The sequence below is a fragment of the Camelina sativa genome, chromosome 11 (assembly GCF_030686135.1).
Source record: "Camelina sativa cultivar CO46 ecotype springtype chromosome 11, ASM3068613v1".
NCBI classification, from domain to species: Eukaryota; Viridiplantae; Streptophyta; class Magnoliopsida; order Brassicales; family Brassicaceae; genus Camelina; species Camelina sativa.
In genome coordinates this window covers 35148621-35169293 of record NC_141890.1, presented here as the reverse complement: position 1 = coordinate 35169293, position 20673 = coordinate 35148621, and the positions used below count along the sequence as shown (strand labels likewise).

Genomic DNA, 20673 nt, shown 5'->3' with positions numbered 1-20673 from the left:
TTTAAGTAGTTCATCACTTTCACAATCGTTCAATATTTGTTACCAAATTAAAATTTTCAATATGCAAACATTGACTACAATAAAATTTTGATTACTATGATCTCTCTACTATGAAAATAGAACTAACACATGCCAATTATGAAATTATTGCTATGAACGATTATATTGTTGTATGGATGCCCATTATCAACCCATTAGTATAAACCCTAAACCCTAATATGTATCCCTATATATATATGATACAACATATATTCCTATGATATATATGATACAACATATATCGAATCAATTGAGCAAGTAACCTCGCAAACGCCAAGTTGTGTGTTGATAACAAAGATACATATGACCATCTAATCGATGCGTCAATTAGAACCATAAAATATCTAAAGGTTCTACACGGTGGGTGAATCGGCCCACAAATATCGCCTTGTATCCGTTCCAGAAAATTTATCGATTCAGAATTTATCTTGGCTGGTGAAGGCCTTATGATTAGCTTTCCTTGTGAACAGGCAGCACATGAGAAATCATTAAGGAGAACCCTCTGGTTCTGTAATGAATGTCCACACGAATTCATTATTATCTTTTGCATCGTTACCGAACCGGGATGACCTAACCGGTCGTACCAAACATTAAGACTTTCAGTAAACTTTTGGTTTACTATAGTATTTGCCTCAATTGTACTAATCTTAGTACAATACAAACCAGCAGAGAATGTGGGTAATTTCTCTACAATTTTCTTTGAGCCGCAGGTAATACTTATGATCTGAAGGTATTCATCATTTCCTTCATTCATAGTATGAACATGATATCTATTTTTCTGGATATCTTTAAAACTCAAGAGATTTCTCTTAGACTTGGGAGAGTATAATGCATCAACTATTTCAAGTTGTGTTCTCATAGTCAATAACACACATGCTCTTCCAGAGCCTTCAATTATATTTGCACTACTTGAAATAGTGCTGTGCTCACATTGGCCTCTTTCATAATAAGATGAGAAAAATATCTCTTATGCTTAAAAATGGTGTGGCTTGTTGCGCTATCGACCAAGCATATATCCTCATCATTCATCATTATTCTAATAAAGAACAAAAATAAACATGAGTTCGATACAGAACATAAATTTACGATGCATGTATTATCTTGTATTATATGCTATGTACGTATGCGTATTATGCACGTGTATTATGTATTATGCTATTTATACTAAAGTTGCATGCATGTATTTATATTATAATACGTACAAGTATTATGCATGCATGTATGATTATACATAGTAGTTTAAATCAACTTATGTAATAGAATAATGATGAAGCGTATGATCATAGCAAAAAGACTTAAATTAATCGATCATAACTCAAGTAAATATATGTTGTATCATATATATAGGGATACATATTAGGGTTTAGAGTTTATACTAATGGGCCGATAATAGGCATCCATACAACAATATAATCATTCATAACAATAATTTCATAATTAGCATGTGTTAGTTGCATTTTCATAGTAGAGAGATCATAGTAATCAAAATTTTATTGTAGTCAATGTTTGCATATTGAAAATTTTAATTTGGTAACAAATATTGAACGATTGTGAAAGTGATGAACTACTTATAATATTTTAAAAGATATTTAGCTTTGGTGTGTTGTGCGGATAAAAGTGACCATATAACCAACCATAAAGTTCCATAATATAGAGATCAATTACAAGTTTATAAATTGTATTTATATGAAATTATAAAAATTAAAAATACTCGCAGCGTGTGTTTAACTTACAACAAATAATTAAACATGTAAATAATAAATTTAGATATTATACATGCATATATATTATCTCAATTTTGTGAAAAAATCTATAAAGTTAATTGGAAACATTATACATTTTAAATATTATACTTTATACAAATATATTTTTTAAACACTAGTATATAAAAGAAATGGTGAGTAATAAATGATTTTTCTGTTGCCACGTCATTGCAAACGATCGCCAGAAATTTCAATTGATAAATTCTAAGGGATTGTTTGCAACATGTACAAAACATCTTTTGATAGCAACTCCAATTTCTTCACTTCTTTTTTGTAGGTACTTGTATGTCATAAAATACCGGAGGATGTCTAAATAATAGAGGTTGTTTGTAGGTACCTTTTTGTAGGTTCCCTTTTGTAGAATCTATCGCTTACTTTTTCCACACTAGTAGCATTTTGCTCATACTTGTTTTTGGAGGTACCTCTTTCTCGCTCCTGAAGGTTGTGGTGAGGTTGTACCTCTTAGCTTTTATGGTAACACCAGTCGTCACTTATTTTTCATATTGACGTTGGTCATCCTTCTCATCTATGGAGGTCATGCCTTTAACAGTCATCAGTGCTTATGTTCTTTTTTTTTATAAAACCTTAGTCACATATATCGTGGTTGTTGACACAAGTTTTGGTAATCATGACATTTTTTTAGTAATAACATGCTTTAAGGCTATGTCACATTCTGAGTAGTGAGTGACTCGTTAACAAATTTTTACGTCAAGTACATCACCACATGATTCATGTTAGCAAGTGTTTTGCTTTCAAGCTTCTGTATCTTGTTTCTAACCATCAGGTAGTCACAAAATTCAGGAAAATTTTAAAAGTGAACGTCTCGTTAACAAGTTTTTACATCGAGCGCCTCAGTTAAAATTTTGTTAGTTTATACTTCTTCGATGGGTAAGCAACTACTAACTTTTTGAAGGATGTTGATATTAACATTCATAAACGTGAGTAAGAAACTGTTTAAATTGGAGTTTGTTTCTCAGTGGATAAGCATTTTCAGTGATCCTTTCTTCAGAGGATTGGCATAATGTTTTGAGGGATTACAATACATAATTATTATATACTCTAACAGTATAGAGAGAAATGATAAACGATTAAACGCAGCGTTTTCAAACTTCCTTGACATTAGAAAAGTTATTGGTCCTCTGTGGCCCATTACAAGAGGAAGATTAGGATTACTGAGAAGTTAGAATCGTGAAGCTTGAGGAGAAAGATAACCTAAACACGCTCTCTGGCCGTCACATTTTCCAATACACAAAAACCCTTAAAGCCTTTAAGTTGATTTTAGTGTAGTGCCCCTAAAGCAAGATTATTTGATAAGCTGAGTTTGATTTCGCGATCGGATATGATGGAGAAACCAGTGAAACGACGAGTAGGTTTCTCAAACGCGAGAGAGGATGATTTGATAAGCAAATTACCCGACGGTTTGATATCTCATATACTCTTGTATCTTCCGAGAAAGGAAGCTGGTAGGAGTAGTGTTTTGTCTAATAGGTGGACAATTGTCTGGCTTTTGATTCCTCTGTTCGACTTGAAATCCAATGAGTTCCCAAGTAGCATTGCCTTTGTGGGTTTTATGCAAAAATTTGTAGCTTTCGCTAAGGTAGAGAATTCATGTTTGCACAAGGTTAAGCTAAGTATTCAAGATATGAGAATGACAACAAGTCTTGTGTCACGCGTTTGGCTTGGTTTTGTTGCTACGAAAAGCTATGTAACTTTTAGCTTTAGAGATATGAAAATCGGTCACAAAGCTCCAGAGCCGGACCAATGAAATTTGGACCCCATACGATTTAAGAAAAATTATTATTATAACTTCATAATATTAAAACTATAGAGTAAAAAATAATCTGTTAATACAAACCTTTTTCTTTTTTTAAACATAGCAATGTGATGCTTTTAAAAAAAATAAATAAATAAATGTTTTGAAAAAGACTTTTTTATGTGTTGGCAAAGAAAAAAAACTATTTTTGTGTTTTTATACAAAATTATTTATTAAAATTACTGATTTTACATATATATTTGTTGAATTTACATACATATATAACTTAAAAAATGTGAGGCCCTTTAAAGTGGAGGTCTAGTTCGGCTGAGAATCTGCGAATCCAGTTAGTACTTCAGATAACTGATTATGAATTTTTGCAAGCTCATTTTCAAGTGACTCGATACACTCTCTATTGTGTAAAAAGCGGAAGTAATCATCTGTATAATTTTCAAATCATTGGTTAAGCTTTTTACTTTCTCGTACACCTCTCGCACCATGGTTGTCTTTGGAGTGAAGGATAGGAAGAGAAAATCAAACAAAAATCAGAAATTGTTAGAATCAAACATAAATCCTAGACAAGACACAATTTATGAAGTTAATTGGAAACATTTTACATATTAAAATATTATACAAATTATCTTAAATAATTAAAGATGTATATAATAAATTTTAGATATTATACATGCATACACATTATCTAAATTTTGTGAAAAAATCTATAAAGTTAATTGGAAAACATTATCATTTTAAATATTATACTTTATACAAATTAGTTATTAAAAAATTAGTATATAAAAGAAACAGTGAGTAATAAATGATTTTTCTGTCGCTGCGTCAGTTCAAACGATCGTCGGAAATCTCAGCTATTCTTTCTCTGAAGCTCTGAATCTAGGACAGTAAGTGCATCTCCAAAGGAGACTTTTAGATGGAACTCTTATTCTAAATGTAATTAAAATTAAATCAAAAATGATAAATATAACAACAACGGCCTCTTAATTAAGAGGTTTTAAGATGACAACTAAAATATTGTCTTAATTAAACATCCAAACTAATTATGTCTTACTTAAAATATTTTTATTTCAAAAATAATTTTTCTAAAGAATAAGAACTCTAATAACAGCTTCACCATTAGAGAAGCAAAATTTTAATTACTCTTTTAAAAGTTTTTATTTTAAAAAAGTACATAATAAAATATTTAAAAAATTTAAGGACATATCCAACGGTGGTTACTTAGATCGTTGCTTTACCAAAATTTTAATGAATAAATAATAAAAAATATTAAAAAGACAAGAGAGAGAAGAAAAGAGTTTCTCAAGTTGCTGTTAGAAGTAATAATTCCTAAACTATTTATACACATAGCCACTTATTATTAGTTTATACTTGTTTCAATTAAAATACTATTATTTTTTTTTTTCTTCAACCGGTAATGATGGTCTAAGAGGCTATTCTGCCAATCGAGATGCTCAAGATCCCGTCTACAGCGACTATTTATTTCTGATCAATCATGAATTTGCTTCTTTTTTTTTTTGTCAAACGAATTTGCCTTTGTTTGCGTCATTTTTTTCAGTCGCTGCAGCGTCACTCTTCCGAACAGGATGCTATTCACCTATTTAGGGCCTAGCCCATCATGAGTAGGCCCAAAAGTGAAACAAAGCCCGACTATAAGTATCTCTCTCGTACTCTTTTGCCTTTGTAAACCCTAGAAATTTCCCTTTCTCAATTCCCAAATCCGAACTCTATTTTTGGAATTCTCCGCCGTTTTCAAGTCCGCGGCGACAATGTCGATGTCGAAGAGCTCTAAGATGCTCCAGTTCATAAACTTTAGGATGAGAGTAACGATCCAAGATGGACGACAGCTAATCGGAAAATTCATGGCGTTCGATCGCCATATGAATCTTGTTCTAGGAGACTGCGAAGAGTTTCGGAAACTTCCTCCGGCGAAAGGTGGCAAGAAGACGAACGAAGAAAGAGAAGAGCGTCGTACTCTTGGTTTGGTTCTTCTTAGAGGCGAAGAAGTGATTTCGATGACTGTCGAAGGTCCACCGCCGCCGGAAGAGTCTCGCGCTAAATCAGGATCTGTAACCGCCGTTTCTGGTCCCGGAATCGGCCGCGCTGCTGGACGTGGAGTACCGACTGGTCCATTGGTTCAAGCTCAGCCGGGATTATCTGGTCCTGTTCGTGGAATTGGTGGACCTGCTCCTAATATGATGCAGCCACAGATCTCTAGACCACCGCAGATTATTCGACCTCCGGGACAATTGCCGCCTCCGCCTCCGCCTGCTTTCGGTGGTCAAGGTGGTCCTCCTCCACCTTATGGTATGAGACCGCCGTATCCTGGTCCACCACCGCCTCAGTACGGTGGTCAAAGGCCAATGATGGTTCCTCCGCCTGGTGGTATGATGAGAGGACCTCCTCCACCTCATGGGATGCAAGGACCTCCTCCGCCTCGCCCTGGAATGGGTCCTCCGCCTGGTGGTGCTCCCATGTTTGCTCCGCCTCGTCCTGGCATGCCACCACCTCCGCCAAATCACCAGAATCAGCAACATTAGGTTAGCTGGTTGCTTGATATTGAATACTTGGTTAGCCTTTATTATCTGTTTGATGGTTTAGCTTGCATAGTTATATGTGTAGCTTGGCCATGATGTGTGGTTTGATTGAATTTGAACACCTTTCGATTATCTTGGCCTTGTGTAGTGACTGAACTTCTTAACTTAGCTGCTATCTCGACTAGTCTTAACTTGTTTGAGTTATTTGACCCAAATTTGAACTCTATGCTATTAGCCTATTGCCTATATATCTGCTGATTATTGCTTACCTTGCAAAGTTATGTGTAGCTTACTAGCTTGGCCATGATGTGTCTTGCGTTTGAAATTGAACTCGTTCTGACTTGTGTGGCCTTGTGTAGTGACTAGTGACTGTGGCCTTGTGTAGTGACTAGTGACTAAAAATGATGTCTTGCTCTATGTTGGCCTATGCAATTAGATTTATAAATAACTTTTATCTTTGTTTGAAGAAACCAACCGCTAACTACAATTTTCTGGATCTGGATTGTAGGAGTCACTTCACCTACCACAAAGGTAACATCCACAGGAATGAGTAGGACCCCCTCGGCTAGTCAGAACTCTTTTCTCCTGGGAGCTCGAGCTTACATGTTGGATTCTTTTGGAAGAAGCTACTGAGTTTACAGAAAAAAGTGACTTTGTAGAGGTTACAACATTGCTCTATGAACTTAATGTATAATTTGTAAAAGGGGCTTCTAATGTTTTTGACTGGCAAATTGGTTCTCACCAAACTAAGCTATGCTGCTCAGTTATTCAGTATGAACCAGAGAAAGTCTTTAGTTCATAGTTCATACTATCCTCCACTTCACAGTCTGCAATGAGTCAAGCAAGGATAAGATTAATTCATTTTAATTGGGTCCACTGCAGTGGTCTGCGAGTCAAACAAGACCACCTAAGTTTTTTATAGAAATCCCCGAAAGCAACATCAACGACTTAACAAAAACATCATCTCAAAATTTCTCAAGTAAATCTGAGAATTAAAAACATCAATAACGGAAGAAGCTTTTGTCTTTCTTCCTCAAGAGAGCAAAAATGTTGGAAGCAGTATTAGAACTCATCAAAGTGTGGGAGAGATGGAACATAAGAGAAGTAATAATTTTTTTTTTCTTTTTTTTGTCAACCATAACCCATTATATTAAATAATGATTGAGTAACTCTCCTCTTAGGGAGAGTTTTACAACCATCATTAAACTTACATGGATGAACATACAAGGAAAATAAAAACAGGTCGCGGGAAGGTGTTCGTAGAACAGCTTGTAGAACCCGGATCAAAATACAACAACTAGAATGGCTAAGATAATGCCAAAGATAAGGGATTAACGAAATCCAAAGGGTAGGGAGTGATTTCTCAAGAAAGAAACACTCAATCTATAAAGATATTTGGGTCAAACAAGACCACTATCTTTTTTACGTGGCAACTCCAAGTCCTAATCAAAGGTTCAGAGAGACCACTGCACCCTACTTGCCCCGGCGGTATGATACCTACCAAAACCCTGCGGTGGGAAGGGCTTGCAGGACGAGCTAGAAAGCCCGCGTCCGCAAATTCGCAATCTTCTTGCACGAGGACCATTCGATCTTGAATTGCTTCCAAATCGATCTTTTCCGAAAGATGAGCAAACGCCATTGACCCATTAGACCAACAATGGCAAGCGGCTAGTACAAACTTCACTAACGTCCTTAACTTCCAGCTGTAAACATACACCATCGATTTCAACAATAAAGTGTCTCGGTTACCCATAACCGGAATGTCAATGATAATGACTAAAGGATCTCGGCTTACAAATACATTGCTCCGTAGATAACGCAGGTGAGCATGAATTGGTAAGACCGGAATTGTTATACTGAGAATACAGGGCATATCAAAGGGGACAGTCCAAATTCTTAGGGGAGGATGAAAACCTGGAGAAAGGGGCATTTCCAGTCGACGGCATACGCAAATACTAACCGTCCCTTGTGGTGATCGAGATGTTCCGTTCATGGGAGAGTATCAGGTGGATCCACATCCTCCATCATACCTTTGTTTATCTCCGCAGAATTGCCCGCCCCCTTCTTTGGTTTAGGTGATTTCACACCCTCACCTCCTATGGAGGTGGATCCTTGTCTGGATTTTCTCGGTTTCATAGGTACCGGATTTGTGTTCTGATTTTTAGAAGAGTAGTAATAATTTTAAGTCTTACTCTTCAAACCATTCTCATTTGCTTCTCTCCTCTTAAGGAAACGCACTCCAAGAAGCTCTTTATCATGCTCGTTTGGTCCTCTTATCGATTAGCAGTTTCGTCTGCTATTTCGATGTTGGTCTCATCTCCAAGAACCAAGGAAAAGAACCCAAACCAGATGATCCTCCAGATGGAACAGAGCTCATGGCTTTATGGGCAGCATTCTTGCTCGTGCATCTTGGTGGACCCGACACAATCACAGCTTTCACGCTTGAAGATAACGCTCTCTGGCTCAGACATGTCTTTGGGCTTGTCTTTCATGCAATTGCTTGTGGCTATGTGGTTCTCCAGTTTCTACCCAATAGCCTTTGGGTGATTATAGTTTTAGTGTTTGTTTCAGGTACTATAAAGTATCTGGAGAGGACAACGGCTTTGTATAGTGCCAGTTTGGACAAGTTTAGGGACTCTATGATTCAATCACCAGATCCAGGACCAAACTACGACGAAGCTCATGGAGGAGTACAAGGCCAAGAAAATGGCAAGACTACCCACCAAGATCATTATTACTGATAAGCCTGACAAGGAACATAGGCCTAAGAAGTTGTCAAAGCCATCACCAGAGCCATCATTAGCCTCGAAGAACAGAGAAGAGTTGACCCATCTTGAGATTGCTCAGTATGCTTATAAGTTCTTCAACACATTCAAGGGCCTTGTAGTCAACTTGATCCTCAGCTTCAGGGAGCGTGACGAGAGCTTGGAAACTTTTGATAATTTGAAGAAGCTTTGAGAGGATCATTGAGATCGAGCTTGGCTTCCTCTATGATGCTCTATTCACCAAGATCGCGGTTCTTCATACTGTTTTTGGAACTTTCTCACGCATCCTTGCTTCTGCCACCCTAGTGGCTGCACTCATCCTCTTTGATAAGAAACCCAAGAAAGAAAAACTATTTCATGGAGCTGATGTTTTTGTTACCTACACCCTGTTTGCAGTTGGCATAGCTTGGGATTTCATATCCATCGTCTTGTTTCTGTTCTCAGACTGGACATGTATTGCAGTTAGAGCTTGAAGGACAACCCCGACGAACCTCAAACACTAAAAGAAAGATTTTTCAACTGGTTACTTGGTTTTAGAAAGCTGCGTTGGCAGCCACAAGAGTGTCACAAGAAAGGTGTGCATAAGTGTATCAAGTTCCACCCACACTTTGTGCAGCTTGTTACTGTGATTCTACGGCTCACGTGGAGAAACTAAGCAGAGGCGGTGAGCTCATAAACTTGGTGTGGCTTCTAATGGCTCAATTTGGACTAACAGATCAGTTCAAGATTAACAAAGTAGATGCCTGAGCCAAACTCATAATAGGCTAGTGAATGACAGGAATAACATTCCTCGGTGTCTAAATTTGTTCTGCTACTGTATTACCCTTTATTCTACTATCTACTCAAACCATGAACTCTTTTCTGGATAGAGATGATGACAGTGTATGCTTTTTGTGAATGAATTTTCCAAATATGTACTCTTAAATTGGATAAAAATATAAGTTTTAAGATATTCATACCCGACTTCACATCTGAGTCAGCTATTCAGATCCGGAAACCCGATTGTCCTACTACAAAAATCACATCCACAGGAATATGTAGACCCCTCGGCTAGTCATAACTTTGTTCGCCCTGGAGCTCGAGCTTGCATTGTTGGTGATTTTCTCATGGAAGAAGCTATTGATTTTAGACACAGTGAACTTGTAAAGAGTTACAACATCCCTCTATCAACTGAATGTATAATTTGTAAAAGAGGCCTCTAATGGTTTTGACTGGCAATTTGGTTCTGAACACACTAAGCTATCTTGCTCGGTTATGTACGTAAGAAACTACTAACAGCAGATTCTATCTCTGGTTTATACACCATTCTCCACTGTACTGCTCTGCAAGGTAACAGTTCTTACTTCAGGTTTTCCTGCGATCACCACCGAGCATCTGTAATGCCAAAAGCAGAGAATGGATTCTTAAGACCGACCAATAACATACTAAACCTGACCCATGATTCGAAAGTTGAAACTAACCTAGTTTTGATAACAAGTCCATGGTCCACAACGCCATCAATAGTTTCCAGGCTTTCAGCCACGTTAGCTGCAAAATTTCACATCAATTAACAAATATACCATCAATCAACAACATGCACAAGTTTTAATGGTTGCAGTAAGAGCTTTTACCGAGGCTTGGAATTGGAGTTGTAAATATAACATCAAGAATGTTATGACCATCACTGGTAACTATAGGAAAGTCTCCTCCAAGAGGACCTGCATCACCTACAGAAGCTCTTCTCCACACCTTTTACACATACACACAAAGAAAAGAATAAAATGAATCAGACAATTTATAAGAATCAAAAGCTCGGGAAATCCTTTGAGAAAGAACCAAACTGGCCTCGCACCTCTGCATCGCCTAAATACAAGTCATCTATCTCCTCAGCTATGGCCAACCAATTAAGCTGCACAAAATTGTATAAGGCCGTTTTGGAATTCCATTATCTAGTTGCATTGAAAAATGCCCTCACCGTGGGACTTTACGAAGTTCATTATTAGGTATTTGCTTACGGATTGAACTAAAACGGGGATAGAACCTTCAAGGCTGGTTTTGTATTGTTCTTCCTTTATCATAAACACTGCCTCATCAGCTGCTTTTACAATAGACTGCATTGTCATTCTCTCTTTGTAAGCCCAAAAGCTAACCAATGAGTTTATTATCATCAAAACTGCAAATTTTAGACGAAAACTGCACACACCTTTTGTTTCAGAATATAGTCATCTTCCTGTGAACTTCTTCGCCGTCCAATAACTGCGATAAGCGTACTCTCTTCTACAGCATCAGCATCATGAAATGCAAAATCAATCTACAAAGGAACCACACCTCAAACATTACCTCAAGATGCAGAATAGATTAAAACCGGTTTAGAAACCGCAGGGAAACCACTACCTGAAAACCATCTCGGAAATATTCCAAGGGGATTCCATACTTTGCTGCTTCACTAGCGCTTCGAGCAGACCTAAACAAAAGGTCAAGAACTAATCATCATGAAACATGCAAAAACTCAACTTCCAGGAGAATCATGATTCAAGAAGTAATGAGTTGAGATATAATCAACTGAATCAAACAAAAAAGATTGAATCTTTAATGGATTCTAAGACTCACATTGGTACACCAACAACATTTTGCAAAGAACCAGAACGAAGTTGCTGACCCAAATAACGTATAGCCATATCTGAAGCTTCTCCAGATCCTAAACCAATAACCATCCCACTCTTTACATAACTATCCACCTGAAAACATTTACCAGAAATTTTTTTGTAATTATCAAGTATCAATCTTTCTTCAATTTTATGAACAATTCTCACAATACCCATTTGAAAATTGGGTTTCAAGGAATGATTTTTTTTCTTGATTGATCATAGCAATTTGATATTTTAAATTGTTAAGGATTCAATTTTTTTCCGGTTTAACACTTACGGTGTGGTGAGCTGCTCGGAGAAGAGGAGAGACATCCGGAGAAAGACTGGCGCTTATTACTCGAGGTGCCGAAACATTTCTGAAGCTTTGACGGCGTGTGGGGGACACGGAAGAGAGTGAAAATGGAGTCGATACCGCTGCAAATGCCATATTTTTTTGGGAAAACGATGTGTCACCGAGTCACGGCGACTCGGTGGTGACTCTGTGGCTTTGCCGCTCTTATCTCGTTCAATATCGTTTTTGTGTGGCCGAGTTAGACGACATTGATATTAATTTTTTCTTTTTTTTGTTCACAGGATATTAAAATTATAATCGAATAATTTTGATATTTCGGAAAGAGCCTAAAAATATCACAAAAACAAAGTCTTACTTACAAAAATAAAACGTTTTCACACCAAAAAAATAAAACACTCGTACATTTAGTAAAAATCAAATTTTATGTCAAGTGAATACAATTAATAAAAATCATTTTAAAACATCTTTTCCTAAAAACATTTTTGAGAACTTTAGGTTAATCAAAAAGTTCGTGGTTCATTTAAAAATTGGAGGATTTTCAAAAATATACATTTTTCTATATCAATTTTTAAAAATACTTTTTATGTTGTTTATTTTTAAGAATATAGATTTTCTAATATATAAAATAACTAAGTTTTTTTAGCTAGAAACTCTAAATACTAAACTCTAATCTTTCAAAACTATATCATAAATATAAAATTGAAAACTCAAACCTAAAAAAATTAATTCTAAAATTAATTTAATATATTGTAATTATGTAAAAAAGGGTGAAAATGAAAATATTCAAAAAAAAATATTTTTGAAAAAAGTATCCCAAAAGTTGTATTTCTAACAAATTATCTTAAAATTTTAATGGTAAAAATTAACTTCAAAATAAAGAAAATAATCTACTTTTTTATTTTAAGGACCCGGAATCAAAATCCTATAGTCAAAACTTAAACCCTAAACTTTATTAAGTAAGCTTTTAAAAGTAATCTCAGTGTCAATAGCTCTAAAACCTAAACAAAGTATGTAAATTTCTTAAACTTTAAAAATTTTCAGTCTATTTTAACTGAGTTTTAAAATAATCGCAATAATTCGCAATAATCATGTATCAACGAATCCAAAAAGAGAAACATTGAATAATTGAAAAGAAACAAAAAGGAGACTCCTTTTAAGTTCGATCGCACTTATAAGTGTTTCCTTCTTCTCCTCTACTTTAATCATGTGGGAACCAAATACGTGGTAACCACTCAAATCATCTCACAATTTTTTCAGAATCCATCCAACAAAAGAAAAAGGTTTCAGATCCTCGTGATTATATTTTGCTTATTTCATGTATCTCTTTTTCAGTTTTTCTATGTGTTCAATAATAATAGTACATTTATAAATGCGCACTCTTCTTTCACCGACCTTCCGACACGAAAAAGGCAAGTCCTTTTTTTTTGTTTCTCTGTCACTTCCACTTGTTCACCATGAATATGCTTTAATGCGTTCTTCTTCTTTTTGCAGCTTTTATTAGATTATCTTTGGTTCTTTTCTTTCTCAGTTGGTAGGGTTTATGAACTTACTTATATATTCTCTGTATAAACAGAGAGATCAAAACCCCTTTTTTTGTGTGTGTTTCCACTTTCTTTATTTAGAAGGTAGACAAAAATGTTGGTGAAGTTTGGGTTTTTATTACTTGTGATCTCTTTTGTGTTTTTGTCTAATAACACTTTGGGACAACAAGATGATGATGATAATGATGATGATACTGCTGTGTACATTGTCACACTTAAACAACCACCTATTGTTCATCTCTTTGAAGAACAAGAGCTTAAGCAAATTAGACATAAACACAAAAAGTCCAACTTTACACCAAAACCTCAACCAAGGTATATATACTGATAAATTTTGATTCTTTTATTCTTGTCACTAGATTCTCTGTATACCTCTAGTTAAATGCTTTTTTTTTTTTTTTGTATAGGAACAATTCAAGGAAACGTCATGGGAGGTCAAAGATACCATCTGTTGCTCAATCTCATGACTCATTCTTGAGAAAGACATTAAAAGGAGAGACTTATATAAAGCTTTATAGTTACCATTATCTAATCAATGGATTTGCTCTGTTTGTTAACTCACAACAGGTATTAAAAACACATGAGTTCTTGATCATTGTAAGAACTAATCTTTGAGTATACTTGATATTGAGTCTCTGTGTTTGTTTCTTTAAGGCTGAGAAGCTTGCAATGAGGAGAGAAGTAGCAAACATAGTGTTGGATTACTCTGTTAGGACAGCAACAACGTATACTCCACAGTTCATGGGTTTACCACAAGGAGCATGGGTTAAAGAAGGTGGATTTGAGATTGCTGGAGAAGGAGTTGTTATCGGTTTTATCGATACCGGGATCGATCCGAAACATCCTAGTTTCGACGACAAGGACTCTTACTCTCAGCGTTCATATCCAACCCCTAAGCATTTCTCAGGTATTTGTGAAGTCACACCAGATTTTCCATCAGGATCTTGCAACAGAAAGCTGATTGGAGCACGGCATTTCGCGGAATCCGCTGTTACAAGAGGAATCTTTAACTCATCTGAAGATTACGCTTCTCCTTTTGATGGAGATGGCCATGGCACGTAAGTGTAACTATTTATTTGGTTATGTCACATAAAAACAGAGTTTGAAGCTTAAAAGATTGTTGCTTTGGATGTATGTATATATGCAGACACACAGCTTCGATTGCAGCGGGTAACCACGGCGTTCCAGTGATAGTTTCAAATCATAGCTTTGGAAACGCTAGTGGAGTCGCTCCTCGTGCATTGTAAGTAAAACAACAAAACTTGGATAAATGGTAAATTCTTTCCCAAACTAACTTTTATGATTCTTTCTATATTTTAGTATTTCTGTTTACAAGGCATTGTACAAGGGTTTTGGAGGTTTTGCTGCAGATGTTGTTGCAGCTATAGATCAGGTTTGCAAAACGTGATTCAAGATTGTAGCTATTCTTTCAAATTTAAAGACTTTAAAATATAATGGTTGTAACATTTTTTTAGGCAGCTCAAGATGGAGTAGATATATTAAGTCTATCAATTACACCGAATCGAAAACCTCCTGGTGTTGCAACATTCTTTAACCCAATAGATATGGCATTACTCTCTGCTGTCAAAGCTGGAATCTTCGTAGTCCAAGCTGCGGGAAATACCGGTCCAGCGCCTAAAAGCATGTCTTCTTTTAGTCCTTGGATTTTCACAGTTGGTGCTTCCTCTCATGATAGAGTCTACTCCAATTCCTTAATCCTAGGAAACAATGTAACTATTCCAGGCATAGGATTCGCAAGTAAGTCCTCTTACCATCTCAAACTAATAACTTTCGATGATTACGGATTTGTAACTTGTGTAATTTTGTTTCTCTTTATAGTTCCTACGGATGATGGGAAAATGTACAAGATGATATCTGCTTTTCATGCCTTGAACAATATTACTTCTGTAGATAAGGATATGTATGTAGGTGAATGTCAAGATTATGAAAATTTCGATCAAGATCTTGTCTCGGGGAATCTTTTGATATGTAGCTACTCGGCTCGTTTTGTTATCGGTCTTTCCACTATTAAACAAGCTTTAGATGTTGCCAAGAATCTATCCGCGGTTGGCGTTGTGTTCTATATGGACCCGTATGTTTTTGGCTTTCAGATCAATCCAACGCCTATGGATATGCCTGGAATCATAATTCCATCAGCAGAAGATTCCAAGGTGAGAAAATATATAAAGCATTTGTTTAAAGGTTTATATTATACATGGTTTCTAATGCACTAAAGACATGTTTTTCTTGCAGACTTTACTCAAGTACTATAACACTTCTCTTCAAAGAGATGGTAGCACGAAAGATATTGTTAGTTTTGGAGCGGTTGCAGCCATTGAAGGTGGTTTAAATGCTAACTTCAGTGACAGAGCTCCTAAGGTCATGTATTACTCAGCAAGAGGACCTGATCCAGAAGACAACTTATTTAACGACGCAGACATATTAAAACCGAACCTTGTTGCTCCTGGTAACTCTATTTGGGGTGCTTGGAGTTCTGCTTCAACTGACTCAACCGAGTTTATAGGTAAAGTATATCAAAACAGAGCATTTTTTTCAATAATTTAAGATTTAAGTTTTGGTTCGTTTTGCTTTGTTTAGGTGAGAAGTGTGCTATGATGTCCGGTACAAGCATGGCTGCTCCTCATGTAGCTGGTGTGGCTGCATTAATCAAACAAACTTACCCACAATTTACTCCTTCACAAATCGCATCAGCGCTTTCAACAACTGCTCTTCTTTATGATAATAAAGGCAGTCCGATAATGGCTCAGCGATCTTTTTCCAATCCAGATCAAAGCCTCTACACCGCAACACCGTTTGACATGGGAAATGGTTTTGTTAATGCAACCGCAGCTTTAAACCCTGGTCTAATTTTTGATACAAGTAAGTGTATATTAAAATTGGCTTACACAAGTTAAAGTTTGATTTGTCATTTCAAAATGTATAATGCTTTTCTCCTATGTAGGTTTTGAAGACTATATGTCATTTCTATGTGGGATCAATGGCTCGGATCCGGTGGTATTTAACTATACTGGACTACATTGTTCCGCTACCAACACAACGATCAGCGGCTTTGACCTCAACATGCCTTCGATTACTGTATCGACGCTCAATGGCACGCAAATATTTCAGAGATCAGTAAGAAACATAGCCGGGAATGAGACATATAATGTTGGCTGGAGTCCTCCTTATGGTGTTTCAATGAAAATATCCCCTGGTCTGTTTTCTATAGGCTTGGGAGAAACTCAAGTACTTAGCATAACCCTCAACGCGACAAAGAACAGTTCTAGTTCTAGTTTTGGCAGAATCGGATTGTTTGGAAATACAGGACACATTGTTAATATTCCTGTAACTGTCATATCGAAAATAGCTTGGAGCTAATGATAGATAAACATATTCTTCTTTTACCATTCAGTTGTTAAAGTTACATTTTTTATTTAATGCAATGTAAAACCATAGAAATTTCTTCAAACACAAGTAAGCTAACTCCAATCTTCAAGCGTTTCCTCCATCTTTGTTTCCTTTGCTTGGAGAAGAAGGTAACTTCGTGGTTTCCTCTTGAGCTCCAGATGGGTTTGTAGGAATGTTAGGGTTAACCATAGTGAAAGGTGGGTACTTTGGGAAAGGCCAGCCCTTCAATGGAAACATGTGACTGAAGAATCCACCAATCATGGATTTTGCATTTCCGGACTCGATCTTGTTCATTGAAGATGAATCATCCATTAGGGATTGAGCTGATTTTGGTTCTGAAAGAAGCTTTGGGCCGCGGAGTGAGAGTGCGGGTCGGGAACTAAGGAGGACGAAGACGAGGAGGAGAGAACAGAGAGAAGAAGCCTTTGAGATTTTCGACATTGTTGCTTTGGTGTTTTTGTTTTGAGCTCTTGTGTTTTGTGATTGTGTGTGTGTTTATGGGGTTTGTGGATAATCTTATATATAAGTGGCGATCTTTGAGGTTAGAAAAGAGATGTGTTTTTGACGTTGGGATTCTACTTCTTACCTAAACCACTTTCCGAATTAAAGTTTCATGATTTGAGCATGACCATGTCATGAGAGATGATGATCTATGGGTTTCTTCAGTAGTCATGTTTAGGTTGACAAGAACCAAGCTCATGGGCCAAAATTAAAGTATCAAAATCTTTTATAAGAAATGGTACGATTATCATCAACAAAACAAACAAAAAAAATGTAAATCGGTTGTTGTAATTTTTATCTATTCTTTTTCCATTTTTTTTTCTCTTACAACACATGCAGTATGCATATGTTTGGTCATCTTATTTCGGCAAAATATGTCTTGTGTAGGGCAAAGATGTCAATTTTTGAGATTCTCATTATGTGTGACTCAATTTTTGATGTATGAAAATTATACTAAATATCTAAAATCATCACCCAAATCCTAAAATTTTTGATCGCTTCTTAGAATTTTTAGCAATAATATAAATGTAATAAAACGAGAACTATAAATCGGATAATACTTACTCGCAGGTAATAGAATTATGATATCTCGCAGGTAATAGAATTATGAATAAACACAAAAGAAGAAAGTTTTACTAAGAAGAGACCAAAAGCTTACACAATGTGATAGATCACTTGAGAATTGAGATACACACAAAACAACACTCATCAAGAAACAAAGAAATAAGAGAAAGAAGAAGAAAAACAGGGGAAGGAACGAAACACGTGTGTATGTTTTCAGGGGACGACTGAGGGAGATGCGGTGGTGGAGCAGTATTTATTAGATTGGACGAGACGACAGATTGACGTGGCGGAGATGATGAGCATAAGGATTACACCGGCGAAGGCGGCCATTAATGCTCCGGCACCGTGATCGCAGTAAGTGGCGAATCTGTCACAAATCTTCTCCCATCTCGCGTGTTTATTCCCGTTCTTCCCTACCTCCGCCATGAACGCCGCCGCGTTTGCTGCCGCCGAGATTAGAGTCACGTTCAGCTGTTTTTTCCGATGAGAAGAAGCCAAGTCAGCATAAATATGAGACTCTCTTCTAACATTTATCATTTATTTAAAACGACAAAATATCCAAAAAAAATCTGAAACTTCATAATTATTTCCAAACACAATATTGTTAAAGAATTGTATATTTTGTCTCTAAAGTCTTTTTCCTTTATAAATGTGAATTAAATTAAATTAAAAAACATTATAAATAAATAAATATATTAACTCAAACTAGTTGGTTTTATAGTCGTGAAAATGTAAATATTTATATGTTTACCATGTCAAGAATTGCGACAGAGAGAAGACGAGAACCAGTGAATTCCATTTTCCCTCCAAATATCTGAAGAGCAATCATCAACAAGTTGTGGAAGCTCACCATTGCATTAGCTACAACAAAAAACCTTTTTTGTTTCCCAGCACCAAAAATTATCAAAAAAGATTAGTCTCAACATCAAGATTTAGAAAGTCTTAGAATGTGTATTTGAAGAGGCTTGCTTACACAAAAGCTGGTGTGTGGTCAAACTTAGCAGTGAAAGTAGCGTTGATTGGAGTGTTTCCAACTTTTCCCACGACGAAAGTCTTTGTTTGTTTGTTTAATCCCATTACAATGGCTGCAGATAACGTGGCTGAGAAGGCAAGTAATCTCATCCCTAAGAGTATTTTGCAACTCTTATCGCTCGTAGCAGCCGATGCGAGCTTTGAAACCGCCATTGTTTTGAAGATGATGTATGATGTAATTGGTTTGTGTGTGTTGTAATGTGTATAAAGAGAGTGTTGTGTTATATATTGAGTTTTTTTTGAGTGTTTGTGTTTGGTCTTTTGTCTGACCATCTAACTTTGGGAGGGTTAATTTTAGGTTTTGGTGGTTGTGAAGATTCAGTGAAAAAAATATCAGATATGATTCTCATTTTTTTTTGTTTTGTGGCAAGTTAACTTACTCTTGGGACAGTCTCATCTACCCACTTAAACCTGTCTTGACTTTTTGTGGAACTATAAACTCAATTAGCTGATTGCGTCTGCGTTTAGTGTGTACCTTTTCCAGTGAACCTACAACTTCAAATATTTTAAACAAAACGATTTGAAAACTTTAGATGCCAAAAAAGGAAAAATCGCATAATATTACTTTTGGAAAATTTTCTTTTTCTGATAAAAAAAATAAAGAAAGTGAATTTTCTTCTTTCACAGAAACGGAAAGTTAAAGGTAGAAATTGCAGTTGAAACAATGTGAATCTTATGTGATTTTTAATGAATTACAGTTGGAACTTGGAACTTTTAGTTTGCCAAATCGGATAAGTTCCTTTTTGTTTTATTTTTTCTTCATAATTTTTTCCCCCAGAAAAAATGGGAATCTTCCGTGATTTTTTTTTCATGTAAACACAAACATGCAGGCCGAAATTGCAATTGAAGCAGTAAAAAGCCCAAAATAGAAACACGTTTATGCAATATTGAGCTAATTTGTAAATTAGAGCTTACAATGAAAAATAAAATAAAACCCAAATTCCATACCGGGACCGGTTTAACCGGTGTAGAGAGATGAATAACAAAAGGATATGCTAAATCATTTCATCATTACCGGTACACGCGAATTTTTTTTAAATCTAATTATTAAGAAAATATGTATGTTGTGATTTTTGTGTTTTATTTTAATATCTTTTGATTAATATTCAGATTCTATAATTTTAGATAGATTACATTTTTTTTGTTTTTTTTGTACCGGTTAGAATTGGCTTAACACCTCTCGTTAACTCATCATTTGATATCAAACTAAAAATATTTTATGTATAAAATATTTTATGTATTTCAGTAGACTAACCCGTAAAAAAAACTATATAATCATATTTCTTTAAACAGCTTTAACCCGCTTGATAACATGATTCACAAGTATTTTTTTTTAGTAAGTGAAAAGTATCTAAAATATTTAAATTATAGATACTAATTTCTTTTACAATTATTTAAAGTTTGTTTTTTTTGGATATTAATTTAAAGTATGATTATATTACAAATAATAACTTCAAATTTTGATATTTATTCAAATGGTAATGGTTTAATTACGTAAATCTTACAAAAAGATGTTATTTTGCCAAATGTATTTCTGAATTAATAATATGGGAATATATGTGGATAATATCGATAAAAATATTTTAATACTTATCTATATTAATTTTTTAATTTAAAAATATAATAAAATACATTTTTTTTTAAAACTTAAGAATATAAAATCTTTTGAGTAGATTATTTAAGAAAATACTAGAAATGTGAAGTGGAATAATTTTATTGTACGTAAAATTTAAAAACATATCTATTTTACACTTTTTACTAGATCATAAGATAAATATGTAGAAAACAATCTGGCACATATATATCTTCGTAGATTTGTTTTTTTTTTCTTTTTCAAAT

The 20673-nt window shown here is 35.4% G+C and overlaps 5 protein-coding genes and 1 pseudogene across 9 annotated transcripts; 3 read left to right on the top strand and 3 right to left on the bottom strand.

The window, feature by feature from the left end:
- The first annotated feature begins 5086 nt into the window (after positions 1–5086).
- On the top strand, positions 5087–6903 carry LOC104724993 (uncharacterized). Its single transcript, XM_087473653.1, has 2 exons — positions 5087–6107; positions 6613–6903. The coding sequence occupies exon 1, from the start codon at positions 5337–5339 to the stop codon at positions 6105–6107; it is 771 nt and encodes a 256-aa protein (XP_087329779.1). The 5' UTR covers positions 5087–5336; the 3' UTR covers positions 6613–6903.
- Positions 6904–8189: 1286 nt separating this feature from the next.
- LOC104724991 (uncharacterized) lies at positions 8190–9741 on the top strand (annotated as a pseudogene).
- Positions 9742–9771: 30 nt separating this feature from the next.
- Positions 9772–12169, bottom strand: LOC104724992 (putative ribose-5-phosphate isomerase 4, chloroplastic). Of its 4 annotated transcripts, none has more exons than XR_015571694.1 (9): positions 11774–12164; positions 11459–11586; positions 11243–11312; positions 11052–11159; positions 10890–10959; positions 10701–10757; positions 10480–10597; positions 10330–10396; positions 9772–10243 (listed from the first exon to the last, which is right to left on the bottom strand). XR_015571694.1 is itself a non-coding variant. In XM_010443578.3 (9 exons), the coding sequence occupies exons 1-9, from the start codon at positions 11921–11923 to the stop codon at positions 10165–10167; spliced, it is 873 nt and encodes a 290-aa protein (XP_010441880.1). In that variant the 5' UTR covers positions 11924–12169; the 3' UTR covers positions 9772–10164. The 4 variants fall into 4 exon arrangements, 3 of the variants coding, with proteins under 3 accessions (XP_010441880.1, XP_010441879.1, XP_010441882.1); XM_010443578.3 differs by having other exon boundaries at positions 10864–10959; positions 11774–12169; XM_010443577.2 differs by having other exon boundaries at positions 10701–10738; positions 10824–10959.
- A 728-nt stretch (positions 12170–12897) lies between these two features.
- Positions 12898–16798, top strand: LOC104724989 (subtilisin-like protease SBT2.3). Of its 2 annotated transcripts, XM_087473539.1 has the most exons (11): positions 12916–13197; positions 13280–13644; positions 13737–13896; positions 13984–14387; positions 14477–14572; positions 14650–14722; positions 14805–15087; positions 15169–15500; positions 15583–15853; positions 15928–16209; positions 16292–16798. In XM_087473539.1, the coding sequence occupies exons 2-11, from the start codon at positions 13424–13426 to the stop codon at positions 16705–16707; spliced, it is 2538 nt and encodes an 845-aa protein (XP_087329665.1). In that variant the 5' UTR covers positions 12916–13197; positions 13280–13423; the 3' UTR covers positions 16708–16798. The 2 variants fall into 2 exon arrangements, with proteins under 2 accessions (XP_010441875.1, XP_087329665.1); XM_010443573.3 differs by having other exon boundaries at positions 12898–13644.
- Positions 16711–17178, bottom strand: LOC104724990 (uncharacterized). The gene has a single exon (XM_010443575.3). The coding sequence runs from the start codon at positions 17176–17178 to the stop codon at positions 16822–16824; it is 357 nt and encodes a 118-aa protein (XP_010441877.1). The 3' UTR covers positions 16711–16821.
- A 671-nt stretch (positions 17179–17849) lies between these two features.
- Positions 17850–19074, bottom strand: LOC104724988 (CASP-like protein 1B1). The gene is made up of 3 exons (XM_010443572.3): positions 18776–19074; positions 18554–18677; positions 17850–18273 (listed from the first exon to the last, which is right to left on the bottom strand). Exons 1-3 carry the CDS (start codon positions 18985–18987, stop codon positions 18016–18018), a joined length of 594 nt encoding a protein of 197 aa, XP_010441874.1. The 5' UTR covers positions 18988–19074; the 3' UTR covers positions 17850–18015.
- Positions 19075–20673: the final 1599 nt, after the last annotated feature.